General features: G+C 35.8%; 1 protein-coding gene across 12 annotated transcripts in view; it reads left to right on the top strand.

Moving 5' to 3' along the window:
- Dlg1 (MAGUK family member discs large 1) overlaps positions 1-20,233 on the top strand; it is a 250,297-nt gene extending 230,064 nt beyond the window's left edge. For 5 of the 12 annotated variants that reach the window (XM_083037711.1, XM_083037710.1, XM_083037717.1 and 2 more), the window contains 12 exons: positions 9,037-9,250; positions 9,581-9,738; positions 9,887-10,136; positions 10,877-10,979; positions 11,640-11,678; positions 13,202-13,243; positions 14,562-14,675; positions 16,389-16,538; positions 16,661-16,833; positions 16,967-17,076; positions 17,166-17,257; positions 17,593-20,233. In XM_083037711.1, coding sequence (XP_082893837.1) covers positions 9,037-9,250; positions 9,581-9,738; positions 9,887-10,136; positions 10,877-10,979; positions 11,640-11,678; positions 13,202-13,243; positions 14,562-14,675; positions 16,389-16,538; positions 16,661-16,833; positions 16,967-17,076; positions 17,166-17,257; positions 17,593-17,702 — 1,555 coding nt within the window. In that variant the 3' untranslated portion in view covers positions 17,703-20,233. The remainder of the gene's footprint in view (positions 1-9,036; positions 9,251-9,580; positions 9,739-9,886; positions 10,137-10,876; positions 10,980-11,639; positions 11,679-13,201; positions 13,244-14,561; positions 14,676-16,388; positions 16,539-16,660; positions 16,834-16,966; positions 17,077-17,165; positions 17,258-17,592) is intronic. The other 7 variants (XM_083037713.1, XM_083037716.1, XM_083037715.1 and 4 more) reach the window with 7 other exon arrangements.
- The last annotated feature ends 2,153 nt before the right edge of the window (positions 20,234-22,386 follow it).

The raw sequence follows: 22,386 nt of genomic DNA, 5'->3' as shown, positions 1-22,386 counted from the left end.
AATCGCTATAACGTGGCCTCTCATTAAGCCTTTCCTAAAGCTATTCTCCGTTCCCACCGTGTGACAAAGCCTTTAATGCCACGAATGAGGTATCCGAAGTAATTTATGTGCAGACACGTGAACAACCCCTGTTGGGACAACCTTGAGGCTAGAACGATCGCGCAACGAAATACCGCCGCGGTATTTCGTTGGGAAAGTTCGATACACGGGCTCGCAGAAATCCCATTAAAGTCTCGAAACTTCGGCACGTTGCACGATGCTTTCGTTTCCGCTTCCTTTACGCGTGTCATGAACGGTAAGATCTTCTTTCAATCCTCCCTGAATTATCTCACGCGGAGCGCGACGTTGAGGTCGTTTAATGATTATATTCTCGTTCTTCGAAAAATATTATTAAGATTTTTATCAAAATATTAATCTTTCCTTTATAATAAAAAAAATGAAAAATAATTGAATTCAAGAGATATATTTAAAAAAAGATGTAGATATCTCTTCATTCAAAAATTTGAATTAGATTTATGATGGCAAGAAACAGGAAGATATTGTTATTGTATAATAAACACAAGAAGTATAATAAAGCGATATTTCTCTGCGAACTTTTTCTTTTTCGTAACATTTTCACAGAAAATGATCAAGTTCTTTCATGTGGCTCCCATTCTGCGCGACCCTCGTAAAATGCACGTGTCTCACGTGTCGCTTCTCTTTTCCCTCGAGAGTATATAGCCTAGTGTTAGCACAGGAAGGAACACGTGATATACCGAACCTTGAAATCATCCGGGCGGTCGGAGAGAGAGGTCCCTGAGGGGCGCAGTCGCCCCAAGGACACTCTTTCGCACGCGGTCGCGCGGTGTCCTTAATAAGGAGCAGGGTCAAATGCCACTCCTTGCTGTGCGCGACCGTGACTCCAGGCTCACGTTACTTTGAGCTTTTCGGGTCAAGATCGATCGAGCTTATCCGCCTCACCTCCACCAACATTCAGCTATGTATCTATGTTATTAAACAATGGCTTCTGATATCCTTTATTGATTCTTTATAGATGAAAGTGTCCTTTCGAGAAAAACTGCCTTTGATTAAATCGCATTAAATTTCTTGTGTGCAGAGAAAACTAAGATATATTGAGAATATGTCACAATTTTCAAAAAGACGAACAAGATAAATAAATTAAAGATTAATATATGTATATATATTGTGCATATTTTTAACGCATGGTACTTTTTTCATTTGCGGGCTAAAGCTCCAAATATATTTTTAATTGAATTTTACGAAAAAAGAGGAAAAAGCACGAAACAAGAATAAACGCTACATTATTAAATAAAATTCGGTCTTTATCGTCGCTTCGTTTTATATTTGCGTAACTCTTGAAAAGAGGCGACCTTCGAGATATAAATAGGGCAGGATCGATTCTCGTCCTTGGAAATTTCCTGAAGCATCTTACGGAAGAGGATATTGAAGTCGTGAGAAAAAGAAAAAGAGAGAGAAAAATAGATTCATATCGTCACTATACAGATTCTATTGTTTCCGAGGAACGTGCTGTTCATGCAAGTCTTGACTGGATTATCCGCTTCTATCAGCATATTCCTAGAGAAGCTTTAGAATCTCTAGTGAAATTTTAAGATAAGCTGAACATGAGTTTTTAATTTTTCGTCTGAAAAACTTGAGTTTATCAGGCCAAAGATGCTTATAGGTATAAAGTGAAATAATATTTAAATCTTTTTTTAATTAAAAATAAATTTGAAAGATTTTTAACATTTGTATGAACAAAAAAACACTTTCATAATGAAATTAATAACATTTAATTAAACTTTTATGCGACATATTCTTATTTATTATTACCTAAAATATTAATCATTAGACCGTCCTATATTTTTTAAAGACAAGATACTATTTTAATTTGATAACATGAGCACACAATTGATTAAAAAACATGAGGATTCCGTCAAAGTATTAGTCGAACGCGTTTGGTAGTCAAAAATCATTACGTAATCGTGTTACAATCGCAAACTGCAACCGTGAGGAGATAAGAGAAACAATTTTATCGTATCAAAAAAGTATACGTTTCATCTTTATTTTCATGCTTCGTGATGGTCCACGTGTCGCAACGGTTGCCGATAAGTATTCATAAAATCACGATGTCGACGATTCAAACAGAGCTTGGTTTCTGTATCAAAACGCAGATACCGCAGAATGCTACTCTGTACAATGTTGTGTGTTTTTGTATTATACGTGTGTGTATATTTGTGTCGGAGAATGTCGTGCGCGCGCGTTTCTTCGCAAGTAGGTCAATCGAAGAAGCAATACATCGGGAGTGAGTTTCCATTTTCAAGAGACTGGCTTCGATTGCACTCGTCGCTGCAATTAGTGGTGGTACAAACGACAATTTCTAATTGAAAGAGAAAAAATAATTCGACTCGAAATATCACGCTCCGACGATCCACGTTTCCCGATTGACTTCCGCTATTTTTTGCCAAATAAAAAATTTTTCTGTTTTTTTAAATGTCTTTTTTTTTAGTCAAAATGGTCGCAAGTAATAGCATAACGTGCCGAATACATTACATGTTGTACGTTTACATTATATACATACATATATAGTTGTATTTCGTATTTCAAAAACTGCAATATTAATAAAAATAGCGCTAGGGATTTAAATTTTATGATATTTTAATCTGATTTATTTCTCGAAGTGACAAAAGCCACATTTCTATATATTCTTCGAAAAAAATTCTATTATTCTTTCTCTACATATTTCATCATATAATGTATAATTTATTTTCTGTCTTTATACTAAAATTAAATAAAACTCTACGTCTCTAAACATTCGTATATTTATTTTTGACTGGACTACACTTGAATCTCGACATAAGAAGTCAGGAAATTGTAAGCTTGACTATGATTATTTCACGAAAATGTTGTCTTTAAGAGTCTTTAAATGCATTATTTATGTTTTTTGCTATCCCGTTTCAACCGCATAAACTCAATGATGAATATTACTCGCAGCTTCTTGAGATTGCATTCGAAAGAGAGAGCAAAAGCAAAGACGAGACATGAGTTTTTACTTATGGGAGAAGCTCGTAATTAAATTGTCCCTCTTCGAGAGTTTAATCACGAGTTAAAATTTTGCAACACTTCTCTCGCGAGAAATCGAATTCATCGGCATTTTAATGGCTTCGAAGTTTCTTCCCGGTTTGTTGGCGCACATTCGGAGATAAAAGTTCCGTCGAGCATATAATTGATTGCAACACTTTTACGCGCCCCTACAACTCATCGCTTTTAAGTGCAGCGTTTTTTTTTTCGTGACTTTTCTAGTCGTTCAAACAATTAGGAATGCCGAGAGATTTCTCCCGTTTTCAGACATTCCATCGAAGACTATTAGAAAAAAGTTCTTAATTAAATTATGGCTTTTGTTTATTGAAAATTTCTCTTTTTTTTTTGTTTAAGTGAATATTCCATTTAATCTGTCCAGACGACGAAAACAGAATATTTCCATCTCTTCTAAATGTCATTTTCTTTTCTAAGTGTTGCATGTATCGTTTAACACTTATTGAAGTTTTCTTATAAATGAACGGAAGGATAATTATATGCGTTTATAAAAATTATTTCATATTATATTTATATTCATTTTTTAAAAATATTTATATTAATTTTATATTATTTAATATTTTACTTTATATTCACTATATTTATTCTAATATGTTTTTCTTTTTTTATTCATATAATATCCCCATTATCATTTTGCTTTCCGTATCTACATTTCACTAGTTCCTATTGTGGATACAAGATCTACTTACCCCGTTACATTTTTGCGTGTGTATCTCATTTCTTTTTATAAATATTAAAGAAAAAAATCTCTCCGTGTAAAATTTTTCTCCGCACAGTCCAAAGGAAATTTATCTCAGGCGTAGGGTAAATTTATACCTTCTCGGCTATCTTTATATACCATCTATATATCCCACATCTATTCCTGTGTGTGCATCGCATATTTTTTTTTTCCCCCCCATGAAAGAGCAAATTTTCGCCGATATGTTTAGACCGGCCGTGAGTGGTCGTGCGAAAAAGGCTAAAAGTTTAGCGGGTTGCCCTAGTTTTCCGAAAGAGCGACAGCGCGAGGCATCGGTGGAGCAAAGAGGATCGCGGCGTTGCAGAACGCGCCAGAGAGAGTCAGCTTATTTCTATCGATCCTGGACGATAGTGGAGGAGAGTTCGCAGCGGCCGCCTCGGCGGCGCGGCGCATGGCGACACGGCGCCGTGGCCACCTATGCTCCGCGGCCTTTAATCCGCCGCGACGCCCCCAACGGATGTCGGGACGACGTCGTCGTGGTTGTTGGTTCGCGAGAGAAAGAGAGAGAAGCGGAGGCGACGTCGTCGCATCAGCTGGTTCGAGAGATCGCGCGCGCCCTTTCGCGCTTTTTCGCGTTTCCCTCTTTCTTCCGTTCATCCACTGCTCTTACATCTGTGATTGATCGAAATCGTGATCGCGAGATCGATAGCGATCGCATCGCGCGCATCCGGTGGTGGATCATCTGACATATGGTCATCTGACAGTAGCGCGACCGAAAGTGCGCCGCGACGTCGTATGATTCCTCCTCGACGGGTCACTACTCATCCTCCAGCAACGGAACCGCAGCGGCATTACGTCATTGTTCCGCCTACGCTACGGAAGAACAGGTGCGCGTTTTGATGGCACGTCCGAGACAGTCCGTGTTCGGGTGCGATCGCGTAAATTGGGTGCGTCGCGCGTGCGAGACTAGAGGATAAATAAGGAGATGTGAATGAAAAATCGGATGAGACGTGCGCGTTCGTTTGCTAACGAGATCCAGTGCAGTATTTGATAGAGAGATATACACATCTAGTATAATAATAAAATAAACAACATATGCGAGATGTGTTACTCTTGATGATGAAATGGGGAAAGTGATGTGCTTCAGAGCGATTTGACAAAAAAAAAGTCATTACATATTATAAACAAATTATGCATTTTATATCGCATTTCGATTTTCGGTCGAAAAATAAATAAAACGGCGATTGTATAAAGGAGCTAGATTACGCTCTCAATAAAAAGGTAAACCATAGCGTATATAAATTAATTTCCATATATAATATTACGTAATCATATTACGTAACATTAGTGATCAATTTTGCTGAATTTCGAAAACGTCCTATAAATTATTCACATTCTACCAGCGTTGCGTTATTACTTGTCGATATGCAATATCACGAATGCGTCGTATATACATATGTATCTCCTTTGCCCTTTTTAGTATTGCATAACATCACGACGTTGGAAAATCCATTTTCTAGACGGTGACGCGCCTGTTTTGCGAAAAAAGGAGGACGCTCGGAATTGAAGTCTCGAATCGAGAGCATACAATAATGCAATCCGTGCCGCAGCTGCGAGCAATGCGCGTTCGCGTTGACGCGCGTATCAGACTGACAGAAACAGATGCTGCGGACGTTTACGCACATCCGGCGCGCACTCTCCACCGTACGGAGACATATAAATCCCCGTTCAGGGTTGAGCCAATCGCAACGGAAAGGGATCTCAGGGATGAAACTGACCTAAACCCTCTCTATTAATCGTTGAACAATTTAATAAATGATAAGAAACGGGAAACAAGAGAGAGAATATGTTTCTCTTGTATTACTGCGTGTATTATATTCCCTCTTGGATAATTTTTTAATAAAAAGATTTTTTTTATTCATCGGAGCTGTTAATAAACAGCGAATTGCATATAAATTTGTGCTATCGCAATTACACTACGTAATTGGTGGCGTATGAAAATCTAGCATTTGTAATATTACAAAAATTCGCTATCTGAATAAATCATCCTTTTCTAAAAAAGATATGTAAAATCGATACTCGCATATATCGAAGTTTATTGTTGTCGCTTTTCCGCGATGCTCATTGGCTGTCAAGATTCACATTGTGCGTTATATTCGTAACATCGAGAGGATGTTGCGAGGGTTAGCAGTTTGATAGTTTGTTCAAAATAAAATTAAATAAAATAATAATATTAGTTTTAAATAATATGTTATAATACTTTAAACTCGATTAATATTTTTTGACAGAAATCAGCTGATAACTATCAAAAATATTAATCGAGTTTAAAGTATTATAACATATTATTTAAAACATATAATTTTATTTTATTTTATTTTAAACTGTTAAACTACTAATCCTCTCGAATATGTTACGAATATAACGTACAATACGAATCGAAACAGTTTATCAGCATCGCGGAAAAAATACAACAATACGTGCGAAAATCGACTTACAATTAACATGCCTTTCTTAGAAAGGAACGTTATAATATTTTTAATTCGATTAAAATTTTTGACAATTATCAGCCGATTTTTGTCAAAAAATATCAATCGCGGATAAGATATTATAACATATTATTTAAATTATATTATTATTTTAATATTTTCACATATTATATACACCTTCATTACCGCTATAAAAATGTTATATAAAATAAACAATTTCTCACTCACCGATACGTACAATAGCGGAGTTGTAGTACACAGCACACATTGATCTGAAAACAAAATAATCTTATTATTTCGCATTATAACACAATATAAATATAAATATGTAAGCTAGAATATTTAATTAGCAAATTTTCGCTTTATTAATATTTTTTGACAGAAATCAGCTGATTAAAGCGTTAATTTGCTAATTAATTTTTAAAATAATAATATGTTTTAAATAATATGTTATACTACTTTAAACTCGATTAATATTTTTGACAGTTCTTCTGTTTGAGATTTCTGTCAAAAAATATTAATCGAGAATAAGATATTAAAACATATTATTTACAACATATTACTATTTTAATTTTTTAACGTATTATTATTTTAAAATTTAATTAGCAAATTAACGCTACAATCAACTAATTTTTGTGAAAAAATATTAATCGAGTTTAAACAAACTTTATATTATTTTTTAAAAGATATCATTTTTTTAAACATAAAACTGAATAGCGCGCGCGTAGCGCGTGCTTGTGTTGTTCTAGTTTCTTAAAAACGGTGATTTTTTAATAATATTTTTTAATAATAGTAAAATAACGAAACTTTTTAAATTCATTAAATGAATTTACATATCATAAGTTTGTTACTCCCTTTTATTATTAATAAAACTGTTATTGTTATTGACATTAAAAACAAACTACGTTTGCATTTGTCGCACACGTTACGTAAAAATATGAAATTCGATAAATTATCTTATAAAGCAATTTATTATTATTTTAATTATATTATTAATCTCAATGAATTATTACTCTCATACTACTCAATAATGATAAAGCAATAATAATAAATTCCAAAGAAATGGCTGCAACGTTTGATGCGCGCGAAAATTCTGATTCTACTAGTTATTATTTCGCAGATGATATGCGTCCCGAGTGCACGACAAGCGAATTGCATTTGTCTCATAGAATTAAGATAAGCGAAGGGACAATCGCAGATGCATTCGCAGTTAACGCGACTTTAATGCGACCCCGGCGACGACGGCACACGAATGTTAACTCGAGGTCTTTGTTAACGCAAGCGAGCGATTGCAAGGGGTTGTTGAAATGAGATTGCAACCGAGACGCGGTGGATTACATCGAGGCGTGGTTGCATAAGTCGTTCGCAGGAATTTTCGCTAATCGCACTCCCGGTTTGGCGACAGCGATGACGTGCAATTCTCGAAATTGCCATTGTCCCTTTCGGGAAATTGCGGATTAAATATATAGACGTCATTTCTTTATAAATAAAGAGTTTTTCTACAGTATTAACGGATGTATTTCATATTAAATTATTTATTATTCGTTACTTGTAATTATGTTCAAATGTGCAAAGTCGAGACGCTAGAGTATAGCTTTTCGCATAATAGTTTCTAAAAATTGAATAGTTTCTTTTGATAATATTTTTTTTATACGATACATATATAAATATATATATGTAAGGGCATTTAGCTAGTACATAAACGTCCCGATGACTTGAACGCTGGATGCACGTAAGCGCTTACGTAGGACATTTCATTGATCGACGACTCGTTTTTGCGTCATCGTGCGAATTCATGCGTAATCATTATTATACGGGATCGCTTGTTACTTAATATATGATCAAATAATGTATGTATCAAAAAGCGAATATTTTTATATCCAGAAAGATATTTAGATTTTTTCAGTTTTTCAAAAAGAATGTCTTTTGCAATAATTTCTTTTCTCTTATAAAGTTGAAATAATAACTTTGAATAATTAATTTTTCAATATAACATTTTCCTATATGAACATATACATATTTTATTATGAGAAAATAACCGATAACCTTGTTTGGTGCGTCGCGCGACAGAACTGCGCGGTTCGTCAAAATTTCATGATGATAATTAAGGTTGCAACCGTGATTTCGCCCGATATAATTGCACGTTGGTATATTGCATCGCTGGATATACAAAATACGCATCACCATCAGTCTCTCTGGCGTCGCTTTAATCTCGCGAAATGTGAAATTCCAATATTTCAACCGGAGAATCCTTGTTTAGTAGATCAAGATGCATTTATGCGCGCGATATGACACTATACATATGCATATACTCAAGATACGCCGCTCGAGAACTGTCATTATTCACGCAAGTCCTCTCATTATGCATCTCGTTATATCAGAGTACACTTGAAATCCGGGCGAAGACAAGTGCTCGGCGGTAATCGAATTTATCAACGAATCTTCTAATTAACATGATAATCGCGGCCAAGAACACGGAGAATTTCTGCACTTTGATTGGCGCGATTGCATCAGAGTGGTTGCTCGCGAGATTAAAATGCACTGATACGAAATATTTCAGCGTGAATTTTAGATGGAGAACATTTTCACACACTTGTCTATAATTTATAAATACACTTGTGTGTATGTGTTTATTTCTTCAAAATTCTATCCTTATTTAAGGATGTTTTTTATGAGAAATAGATAATTATATATAATTGTTAATAATTTTTTTTTCTAACAACTTGATGCTCTTAAAAGTATTGTCAATTAAATATCGACTTTTTCCGTATGTTACAGGGAAATACGCACTGTCGTATTGAATAAAGGATCTTCCGGCCTTGGTTTCAACATCGTCGGCGGTGAAGACGGCGAAGGCATCTTCATCTCGTTCATTTTAGCCGGAGGTCCGGCCGATCTCAGTGGGGAATTACGCAGAGGCGATCAGATACTGAGCGTTAATGGTATCAACCTCCGAACAGCCACTCACGAGGAGGCCGCCGCGGCCCTCAAGGTAAGGATCTTACTTTATTCACGTTATACGACACATATTATCTTTGGAATCAACTCTTCTTTGAATAAAAAAATTCAATATTAAAATAATAAAAAATTATATATAAAAAAAATTCGTAAACAAACATCATGATATACTTGTTGTGAAATAAATCTCGAATTAGAGTTCTCTCTAAGTATTGAACGTAGAATAAACATTGAGATTTTTAGGTGCGATAATTTAACCATTTTAATTTGCAAATCATCTCTTCTTCGCATTTCATAAATTTTGAAAGTCGAGCGATATGTCGGAAATAATATATTCGATTTTCGTTGACGTGATGATACTTAGGGCACTGGCCAGACAGTGACAATCGTGGTGCAATATAAACCGGAGGATTATAATAGATTCGAAGCGAAGATCCAGGATCTTAAACAACAAATCTCGCAACAAAATGTGATGACAGGCACCCTCATGAGGACCTCCCAGAAGAAATCACTTTACGTGAGGTAATTCCTCGCGATTATTACCTTCTTTGCTCAATCCGAATCATTAATGACGAAATCCTTTTAACGGTTAATTAATATTCGCGAGCTACTCTCGATTTCGCGTATTATTTAAAATGCGAAAATAAACATTACGGTTTCCTCTCCGAAGAGCGTTATTCGATTACGACCCCAACAAGGACGATGGTCTACCGAGCCGTGGCTTGGCATTTCGTTACGGTGAGATTTTACACGTGACGAACGCCAGCGACGACGAATGGTGGCAGGCAAGAAGGGTCACCTCTCAGGGCGACGAAGAGGGTCTGGGCATAATACCTTCGCGCAGGCGATGGGAGCGCAAGCAGCGTGCCAGAGACCGTTCTGTCAAATTCCAGGGACACATGCCAGTCATTCTTGATAAGGTGAGTCGAATAGAAATTTCTTGGAATCTATTTTCTTTAATAATAAATCACGAAATACAATTTGTTTAGAGAAGATTAAATGTCTTATTGAAAATTTAAACAACTCGAGTTTATGCACACATCACATAGTTTAAAATTTTGTCTTAATATATAATTCTTTTAATTGTACGTTTATTCTTAATTAATGATTTCGTTTTTTGATATTTTTTAATATTCAAGTTTGGTTTTGCTATAGAAATATTAAAATAAAATATTAAATCATCGATGAATGTGATATATTTGATATAATCACTTTATTGCTTTAAAATTATGCAGTTGAAAAGTTTGATGAAGCATTTTGGTGGCACAAATTGCGTTTCGGCGCATTTCTGGCGCAATAAAATAATTTATAATGCGCATAATCGAAAAAGCATGTCCACCCGCCAATGTTTCTCTCGGACTCATTAACGCTAATGAGACTAGACGACTAATAAATATTCATAGCAATCGATAACCACGGTTTTCGATTGCTATAAATTCAATATGATCAAGACAAAGATAATCATTTTAAACTCACATGTCAAGTTATGATGTTGCCTCTCTAAAAAATATCTTTCCCTCAAAGATAAATATTTTATAAAATCGTCACACGAATGAATATAATCGATGCACACAAAATTACAAAATATATTTTTGTTTTTCGATCGCGATTTGCGAATTACGATATTCGATTTCGGACGCAGTGAACTCATTGATTTCAGCAATCGACGTTAGACCGGAAGAAAAAGAACTTTTCGTTCAGCAGGAAGTTCCCATTCATGAAGAGCAAGGACGACAAGTCCGAGGATGGCTCCGATCAGGAACGTGAGTGTCTAGATTGTTTTTCTTTCTCCCATCTCCTGCACGTTCTGTGCATGTTCTCTGGCCCATATTTACTGTGTTTTACGTGTTTTTTCTCGTATGTATCCGCCTATATTTATACAGTATATATATCATGCGATTTTTAACCGCTGAATTATGAGGTTGTTCTCTCCTCATTTTCAAGCTTCGTAATCGATAGGTGAAATTATTATTAATGATTCATCGCCACGTCCTGTGCGACAGAGTCGTTCAAGGTCCTAATTCAAAGTATCATTTATTAGCAAAAAGCATTTTTTTGTCGTAAAGTAACTTACAAGTTTTCTTTTATTTTGTTCCCCGCAGTGTTTTTTAATTATAAAATTTAATGCAATACTGATTTAGTGCAGTCCTGATTTTTATATAATCGTTTTTGCGCGCAAATCTTTCAGAAGCTTATAATGCACAATGAGTAGTAGAAAGAATTTTAACAGAAGTCAGTGCTTATGATATTCATTTTCATGCAAAGATCAAGGATAATTATTTGAATAAAAAATTATCAGAGTATGGGGTCCCCAACTTGCGACGCAAAGAGGCCCGATCAGACCCGCCCAAATCCCGAATGAGCTTTTGTGTTTTTTATCATGTGAAAACGTGACATGTGTTTTGTTTTGCCTGCTTGTGTAGGAACGCCCACCACACCCGAGAATGAGAACGATCCTACCCGTAAGTATTTTAATTAGTCAAACAAGTAATAAGCTCTGTAAATGTGTGTGCTTTTATCATTTCTCAAACGCGACGTTTAATGATGCATTGCGCAAGCTTTAAAATCCACATAGAAATGCGATTCGAGCAAAATTGTAGCAACATATCAAAGTAAGACACAATTTGTACAAAGAAACATTTTTTTTCCTAATGAAATTAGTCGAATTATAATAATAATAGCAAAAGTCGAAATTGAGATAGTGCCAGAATTTTAATATGTTAGTATAATATAAATACAATTGTATGTATATATTTGTTAATTTTTATATTTGATAAAGCCTATAATTAATCTTGCGTTGATCGAGTTTACGTATCGATTGCCATCGAATCTCGCAAATGTTACGTTGCGAACAATATCGCTTGCAATCATTCAGTTAGAGAGCACAAGAGCAGCCGCAACATTCACCCCAATTTTACTTGCGCATGCACGCTGCACTTTGAACTTTTCTCTGCTCCGCAGAATCTCTGGTTTACTAACACTCCGTCCGACACGCTCTTTATTTACGCTCTCGGCTTCGCTTCTAACTTTTGGCTTTTCACTATTGGAGGTTCTATAGCCTGTATAGTAGTAGCGGTCCAGCACGGTAGAACGAATGTTCCTCTCAAGATTTAAAGTGTAGCTCGTATCCTCTCTTTTCTTTTTCTTTCTTTTTTTTTCCACTTAAAGGATGGCGAGTAGATGCGATAGAAACGCAGCCCGTTGTTCATCTCGAAGGATCGTGTCATGAAGCACTTCATCGTCATCTTCATCACAGATCATATACGGACACTTCGATCGAAAATGAAAATCAAAAATGAAAATGTTTAAATGCTAGATGCATGTATGACGCATTCTCACTGTTAGATCGAAAAGTTCTTGTGTGTCGCTCCTCCGAAAATCTTTTCGCGATTCGACATATTGACGAATACCGAAAGGTATTATATACGCTTCTTATAACACTTAGATGAGAAAAGGCGAAAGGAAGAGTGTTGACAGTCTGGTGTCGCGCAGCTGATATCTTTTCTTTCTCCTTGGATATTTTTTTTTTTTTCGAGCATGAGATTCTAATGATTATTCGTGAGAACACACTCTGGCATACACTGGTATAAATTGTGCGTTACGTTACGCTTCTAATGTGATGCTTATACATATACAGATGAAAAACGCGAACATTCCATCGAGAGCGTTTTCAGTGTCGTGATCATTGCACGAGATGTTGCATTCCGCGCACGAGATAATAAAATATTATACGTGTGAAAGGGATACAATTCTCCGACGCTTCAGATATATATATACGCGTATCATGTGAACATGCATTTTGCAACTTTCATGGTCCATCGAATCCATCTCGTGCGTGCGTCCAAAACTGCGCACGTACACGCGTGCAGTAGGAGAGTCTCCTCGAGAAAGTCTAGCGCTTTTAATTAATTGTAGCGATAATTAACGGCCGCTTACTTATAGTACGCAACGTATACTGAAATATATTCAACTTGTTATGTTCTAGCATTCATGCTGTGCTACACCCAGGACGACACTAACACTGAAGGTAATCATGTCTCTCTCTTTCTCTCTCTCTATCTCTTCTCTCTTCATTCCCGCTCTTTTTTTTTATTTATCTATCTATCTATTGCTCTTTTCTCTCTCTTTTTCTCTCTTTCTCTTTCTCTTTTTTCTCTCTTTTTCTCTCTTTCTCTTTCTCTTTTTTTCTCTCTTTTTTCTCTTTCTTTCTATTCATTCATATCTTTCCTACTCTTCCTCACATCGAAGAAATCGTATTGCCTGGGTCAGCTATATAAGATAATAAATTTCGGTCATGATATTGTTTCACGATTACGTGCGTGGAAAGATTTAAATAATAATAATTACAAAAATTACATTATTGTGAATAGCAATTCACATTGTGTAATATAATGTCTAATAAATGCATTCTATATATTAATATTTATATAGTAGAGAAGTAGAGAATGTAAAATTAAGCATAACACACAGATCTAAATTTCGTTAAACGATGACATATAGAAACAAACACATAATTGTGAAACGTTCTGACCGGAAAATCACGATATATTCTCTATGGGTCCACCGTTTCATTCTTGCGAGATAATCAATCACGCTTGCATTCATTCACCAACGATAATTCAGGAATCAAATGTCAACCTTTACATATAGGTATATATCTACGTCGCCATGGGCAGCATAGCATCGCAACATTTATTGTTTTGTTTCGATGATAGCATATACAAGATGAAAAGGTCAATTTGAGGTCTTTATTAGTTATTAGTAATGATGTAATTCGTATAGTTAAAAAACATATATATATTTCTAAAATTTTTTCAAGCTCAATAATACACGGTAGACACAAAACGGTGTCCTTGCATAAAATTGTAACGAAAATAATTGATAATGTATAGAAAGTTAAAAAAAAATTGAATTAAAAAAATAATTTTTTAAAAGAATTGTTTGATATCTTTTAAATATTTTTTAAATAAAAAATATCTTTTAATATCTTTCTTAATATCATTTAAAATAAAAAAAACAAGTAGATTATTTTTCGGACACAAAAAATCTATAAATAAAATTGCTAAAATCTTATAAATTTGAAGGGAAAACTATGTGCGAATTTGAAAGTTGCCAATATATTTTCGAGTCGACTCGAATTGCTGGCCGATCACTGAGAACTTGCGACGATCTTGTCGCGAATACGAATAATCGTTATTCATCCGCGAAACTTCGCGTTTAAGTCACTTAGATCTCACTCTAGGATCTTAATTATCCGAATGCTCTTCCTCGCCGCCGCGTCTTCGCCGTCCATCACTCGCCTCTCATTCACATTACGTAAAGTATCCTTCTCTTATTCATTCAAGGTTTGTCTTGCGCAGGGAGTAAAGAAATTTTGTATCGCGTTCAGCTGCCGTATATGGAGGAACTCACGTTAGTTTATCTGGAAAAGGAGGCCGATGAGCCCAATGAGGAGCTTAGTAAGTCGTAGCCGAGAGCAAATGTGTGAATCCGGAGTGTGAGCGCGACGCTTACACACAATCGATTTTTTTTCTCTTTTTTTTTCTTAAGAAATTATTAATTCTTAGGAAATTAACGCAGATTGTGCGCAGACAGTTGTAACTCCCCGTCGACGGGCGGTTATCCCGAGAAAGATATTCGGATGAATAACCATGTGGTTTTATAATCCCGGGTGTGTCAACGCTCTAACGATCTTTGATATCGATCTAGAAATCTTTCGATCCATTCCCATTAACGCTTCTATTGTCATTCGAATTGTATGCGGATCAGGGTCGCGGAATTCATTTAAACGCGGCTATAAATTACATGAGATATAATTTGACGATATTATAGCGGAAAGAGATAGCATTTTAATTTGCTTTTGTCGTCTTTTAATTACTATTATCAATTTTATATTAATATTTATTTTCTATGTGACGTGTAAGATTTTGTGTGCCATTGCTACATATTTCTACAGCTTACCGAATAATTTTTTTTTTTCGCGATGATAGAAAAAAATCGAAGTGCAATACAATTCTCTCCATTTAAGATACCAATCGAGAAACGTCTATCTCGTCTCTTCGGCAGACGTTAATTTCCCGGATCTTTTCTTCGCGTTAAATTACTGACGAAACGTGCCCTCGCGCTATTGCGCTTTGCTCGCAATTGAGACAGCTGCGCGACGTGCTTCCACGACCTGTTTTCTCGTGTATTTTTTTTTTGTCGGCTCTTCGTCTCTCGATCGTAGAGCCCGTAGACATTAACAGCAGCAGATGCAATTAGAGAGCGCGCAAATAGACGAAGAAATCGCGTCGCTTCTTCTTGTCGTCTCCAGAAAACAGGCGGCAGTGTCTCTTCCTCACGTTCGGAGCAAAAGTTCCGGACACGTATTCGATTATCGGGATTGAAATCCGAGAGAAAGTAGCGACGATGCCATTTTGTGCTCGCATTAATATCAAGTGATTTGCGTATAGCAGGACGGCTATATATAAATATATCGATTTACAGATTAGAGATCTCTTCCCCTTCTTTCTATCAAGTAGGTACTAGTGTATATAGTCGCTAGACACATACTAACGCCATTTTTTATATATCCCGATATCCCTGGATCGCTTAGATTTTCTAGTCATTAGGAAATATAGCTTGCTCCCCGCTTTTCAATTTTATTTCCCGGACGTTGAAAGCATGCACCATCGTGAATCGTCCGGCAAGAGAAACGTGTACTTTGTGTATTTGTCCGAAAAACGCCGATGGAGCAAGAGAGCCGGGACTGCTTGAAACAGTTTGAGAGGTTGACATTTGAGAGAATTGATATCTGTCAACCGGGGTCAGAAATTGTTTCAAGTGGATCCCCCAATCTGCTCCAACTCTCTGTATATGTGATATTGTCCCGCGTCCGTTTGTTTCGTGGAAGTGTCGATTAATCAATGACATCACGAGGGATCGTAGAGAGCTTGTCTTTCGGGATCGGTTGAAGGACCGCGCTGGGATCTTGTTTGTCTTCGGGGATGAGAGTGTTGCTTTTTTTCTGTCGTTGAGTGGGCAAACCTGCGTGTGTGCATACCGTCAAAGATTTGAAGGAATGCGAGATTTGCTAACAACGAGAGAAGCCTCTCATCTTCTCGAAAGGGAAGGGGAGGAAGAGGGATGGCGCATATATCGTGTATGTACGATGTTTGATTAAAATATTACAGGCAGCGAAGAGAACGTGCTTTCATACGAAGCCGTGCAACAGCTGACGATACAGTACACGCGTCCTGTGATCGTTCTCGGACCGCTCAAGGATCGCATCAACGACGATCTCATCTCCGAGTTCCCTGATAAATTCGGCAGCTGTGTACCACGTGAGTGTCGTCCGATATTACAATAAATGACGGATGATTTTTTTTTCTTTTTTTTTTCTTTTGATGCGCAAAATTATTCCAACAGAATTTTTTATCGATCTATTTGCGCGTTTTGCCTACAGATACAACAAGGAGTAGAAGAGAATACGAAGTGGACGGACGAGATTATCATTTTGTGGCTTCGAGGGAACAAATGGAAAGAGATATACAGAATCATTTGTTTATAGAGGCCGGACAGTATAACGACAATCTTTACGGAACGTCCGTGGCATCTGTACGAGAAGTAGCCGAAAAAGTATATATTATTAATACAAATTTTAATTTTTTGTCATCGTAAAAAATTTTACTTGCGGTTAAAAAAATACATAATATTATATACATTAACATGTGTGTAAGAAATTACGAAAAATTTACAATCTTTTTTTCAGGGCAAACATTGTATTCTTGATGTTAGTGGAAATGCTATCAAGAGGTTACAAGTAGCCCAACTCTATCCTATTGCCATCTTTATCAAGCCGAAATCGGTCGAATCTGTCATGTGAGTTTAATATAATTATCGATATTTAATATTGAAATTTCATTATTATCTATTTCATTCAAATATCGATGTTTATTATCATTTTGCAGGGAAATGAACAAGAGAATGACCGAGGAGCAAGCAAAAAAAACGTACGAACGCGCTCTGAAAATGGAACAAGAATTTGGTGAATATTTTACTGGTACGTCTCGTTTACGTTTTTAAAGTTTCTTATCAAAAATCTTAAAAATTCAACTCTTAATTGTTTTATATTATTATCGTATTAACTTTTAATTATAAAAAAGAAAGTTATTCTTTCATATATAACATGTTACACGACACATTAAGCAACTTTGATCGAAATAATAATTTATATAAATTAATTAAAATTAATTAAAAAATTAATTGAAATATATATTTAAAATAATTAAAATTGATTAAAAAATTAATTAAAATCCACAAAGAAAACATTATATTCGATCCAATGATTATTTAAGTATTCTCATCGTTAATTGAATCGCTGTACTTTGTTTGCAGCCGTCGTCCAAGGAGACACTCCCGAAGAGATCTACGTAAAAGTGAAGGAGGTCATTTCCGAGCAATCAGGACCGAACATCTGGGTTCCATGCAGGGACCAGCAACTGTGACGTCCTGCCCCCCACGCTCAGCATGGGCCCAACGCCTGGACCCTGCCGCCGAGGCGTCAAGCTTAATTATTCACGATAAATACAATTAAGTAACGCTCTAACGCCGCCCTTTTCCCGTGCCTCCCTCTCTCCCTCCCATATCCCATCAATTATTCATGTAGCACAAGGTCCCTACTTAAGGCGTGCAACGCGACGTAAATCGCCGCGAGACATTTAAGTCGAGAGAATACTTAAGTAGCAGGGTACGATCCTCCATAATATGAATCCTGACCACTTTTTCCGCGAAAAATTGATAAATCTAAAGTCAGTCGGGGGACACGTGTGATTTATTCTCCCCTTAGTTCGAAATCTAGTGGAAAATTGTCGAGCGAAACGAGGGGACTGGACTACTCTCGTACGTGCTCATCATGTTGAATTTTATCGCGACTGAGGTCTCCAATAAAATAGAAAGTAACGGAGAGAAATTCGCAATTTTTATCATATGATCGTCGATTATTTGTGTGTAATCGTCTTTAATTTTAGTAATTAACCTCGCGAACTAGAGGCATTGTACAATTGCTCGAGAAACTTGTATGACGTGTACGTCGAGATCGAATTAGCAGGCAACTCGGAGGGGTTTCTTCGAATCGGAGAACTCGACCGAAGTGATTATCTACTGCAAAGTGAGCTCGTATTCGATCATACTCTCGAGCACGGTATTTTTTAATGTACTTAAGCGCACTTTCAATGCGCCAGGAACTCGTCGAGTTCGACGAAACAGGAGAAACGCGGCTAGGAGAGAAAAACTTATAGCCCCAGCGAGACGTTATGTATGTGTTAACGCGAACCTCACGATTATAAAAGAAACACAGAAAAAAAATGCAGAAAAAAAGAGAAAAGAAACCTCACAGGACAAATCTTTAGCTGCTAGATACACACATAGCGATATATAATGTTTTGTACAGCTAGATAACTAAGCCAGTAACTGGGTTATGTGCAACATTATATTTGCGAAATGGGCGATGCAAAAAAAAAACGAGAAAAAAGAGAAAGAGCAAAAAACACTATTGTAATTTAAAAATATCATTACTAAATTATTACTATATGATAGTAGGTATGTGTATTATTGTAAATACATATTATACTCGCGTATATAATGTCGAGATGGAAAGACGTAGCAGGTGGAGATAAGGGATCGAAGAAAGTAAGAGAAAAAGAGAGAGAGAGAGAGAGAGAGAGAGAGAGAGAGAGAGAGAGAGAGAGAGAGAGAGAGAGAGAGAGAGAGAGAGAGAGAGAGAGAGAGAGAGAGAGAGAGAGAGAGAGAGAGAGAGAGAGAGAGAGGAAGAAGCATGGCAGCTTTTTCTTCATACGCAGCTCAGCTACGCGATATCATTCAATATCCTAACGAGGTGATGAATTTTCACGCCCATTAGTCGCGTTCTCGTAAAAATTTTCGGCGTGAGCGTATAGGTTTATGCCGCTCCTTTGTATCTTAAGGTATAATTCTTTGCATTGGATCAGTCGCTGATCGAATGTGAGAGATTAAACTTGCACGACTTTTCAGCGGAATCGATGCAATTGGCAAAAAGACAGAGAGAGGATAGAAAATCAATGATGTACTTACACCATATACGATGTGTCGCGGGAGAATTATATAAAAAGCGTAAACGGATGAAGCCGCGGCGGTTTGAAAGAAAGGGAAGAAAATGCAGATGCTTTCGGTCATCAGGTTCCGTGGACCTGATACCGAAAATTGATTTTCTCAATAATAAGCGGAGATTTTTCATCTATGAATTCGCGTTAAAAGAAAGCGGCTCTCGATAATAAAATCTCTCGCTTGGCCTTCATTCGTTCATCGGGCTATGAGCTCGCGATCGCGTGCACTATGTCGATGCTTTGTCCGCTTGCTTCTTCCGTTTCCCTAGCATTAATCGCAAAAAGGTATAATAATATAGGATTTTCCCGATGGAAAATGCGAACGGGATATCGAATTGTTACGACGCGAGATGTCATTATGACAATTTAATTGTAATATAGCTGTATTGTCGTGATACACGAATATGCGAGTCGCGATCAGAGATGACGATGACGATATAATGATAACAATGATGGCATAATCAGCGTTTGTGGGTCGTAAGATCAGACACGCGATGATTGCCTGGAATAGAGCCGTTCTTTTTTTTTCTCCCTTATTTCGTAGTAACATTTTAACTCGCGAGGAACGATATCGCGCAGATATACGCTTTCGGGCTATTTTTTCCTACCGCGAGTCTTAGACTATTATCATTAAGCGCGCATCACAATACGAGATAGAGCGAGATACGGAGCGACGAGCTTCGGCTTGTGCCTGAAGGACAGAGAGCCTGGCTTCGTCAAGTTGTCGAGTGATGTCTGTCTCGATGTAAAAGACCGTATATAAAGAGAATAATTACTGCAGACACCTATTATACACCTCTATAGTCTATTTAATAATATTACTTATTGAATTGTCAATCTCATGTTCACCTTGTTTCATCGTTTTTAAATAGTTAATAAACGTTTTACCAATTTTACTACCGTCATCTGTGCATATCTGACCCTTTCCTGCTCTTCCTAAAATATATTTTAATAAAACTGTATAAGCAATTGTATTTGTGATGGTTAAGGGGCTGCGCACAATAAAAGAAACAGGGAATAAAGAATAGAAAATAGGAACAGAGAATAGGGAAAAGTTCAATATAAAACATATGAAATATAATTTAGTAATATAGAATGGAGGAACAGAGGAATAATGCTAAGGTAAAGTAATAAAATTTTTCTATCATTTTCTTGTCATCCGTCAGACTCGATGAGTGACTTTCTAATGAAAACATATTTGTGATTTTTTTTCGCTGATAACAATGAGTTATATCCTATCGATGTAATAAAAACAAGTATTTTTACCGAAACATTTTTACATTCTTCTCTACAATACCCAATCATTTATAGCATAAAACTATATTAAATATAACAAGATTTCGATTTTTTAAGATGTATTTGTGTTTCGTAATAGATGGATTTCGATATAGCACATATTGAATTATTTCTATAGTTGTGTTTAATTGCTTAAATGCTTTTTCTGTCCGCATAATTAAAAAATGAATGCGCAAGTATAATATAATGCAAACTAGTACTATAATGAGAAATAGTTCAGTTTTGTATGCAAGTTAAATTTTCAATTTTATTTTTTATTTATCTTGTTTCTAAAATTAACTTTTTGTTAACTAACTGTGTGCGATCGAGATATCAATAATTAACAATTCCATATTGACATTGAAATTGATCGTATAAACATTAAAAATTATAAATTATAAAACATTCGTAATATAAAATCGAAAAAGTGAATTAAAATAATTAAATAATGTGTATTTAATAGTTTAGTGACGAAAAATCGACATTACTCTTTCTTCGCTACTCCGATATTGAGCAATCATTTTAATAAATTTGATAGTATAAAGAAGAGAAACACTCTGGACGATTCAATAAAAGATTTGGCTTATCTCAACTATAAAGAAATATAATATATAACATAGAAATAATCGACAGAAAGTTTTTATCGTGTTCATGAATATGTAAATGTACATGAACAAAAAAACGAAAATATTTAATATTTTTATTTGCTTGTCATATATATATATATATATATTTTCTTTTTTTATCAAAGAAAATTATGTATTTCATTGTTTTAATGAAAAAATTAACATTAAATCTTAAATCTTTTTTCATATAAAATTAACATATAATTTTTTAACTCTTCGGAATTACGCGGTATTAGTTAATTTCTGGTGATTATAATCTACATATATACAGATAATGTTATATACGTATACATGCATTACACTCACCGATACGATGCGCAGCAGCTCTATAGTACAAAGCGTTGATCTATAACAAATAAAAAAACATATATGTATATATATACAATAATTATATGTTTATATATAATATTATATAAATTTGTTTTAATTATAATCTGCTTACCGCATGGCTCTGCCGTTGCCCGATGCCTCCCCGGGCCTCCTCTTCCTCCACCTTTTTTGTTCGTACTTTTCAGTAGCGTCTTTTTGGCACTTACGCATTACACAACACACGCTCGCAAAAATACGATCACGCGCGCGCATGATTAATCAGCAAAATAAAATAATTACACGACAATTTGAACGACACTCCCGACGTAAATACGTTAATCGCACGCGACACTCCCGATTCTAATCTCGTGATACTTTGTGCGAAACTCCCGACTCCCGACATTAATCGTACGTGACTTTTCATACTTGGGCACTCCCGCTTTTAATCGTACGCATATTTTATGCGCTTTTGTTAATTATATGCGACGCATATTTGAGAGAACAGCACGCGACAATTATAATTATGCGAAGCTACGATCCGCGCGGCGCGATGCACGACATTTACGCGGGATGTCGCCACAGTGATGCCAACTGTTTAATTAGAAATGTCACGTCGAGTAAAGCGCTCTAATCGATGTTAATCGATCTTTTCAATGATCGATTAATCGAAAGATTGGTAATTTCTTTTTCTAATTATCCCTTCTTCGATTTTATATAAAAAAGAATGATATTTTTATATAAAGTTTATTTAATGATTAATATTTTTGACAGTTATCAGCTAATTTTTGTCATAAAATATTAATCGCGGACAAATAAGTTTATATTACAAGTATATATTA

This window comes from Prenolepis imparis, unplaced genomic scaffold (genome assembly GCF_030444845.1).
Source record: "Prenolepis imparis isolate NDT839.2.m4 unplaced genomic scaffold, iyPreImpa1.0 SCAF_5, whole genome shotgun sequence".
NCBI lineage: Eukaryota > Metazoa > Arthropoda > Insecta > Hymenoptera > Formicidae > Prenolepis > Prenolepis imparis.
The sequence above is the reverse complement of the archived record's forward strand: the minus strand, read 5'-3'. Positions and strand labels throughout refer to the sequence as shown.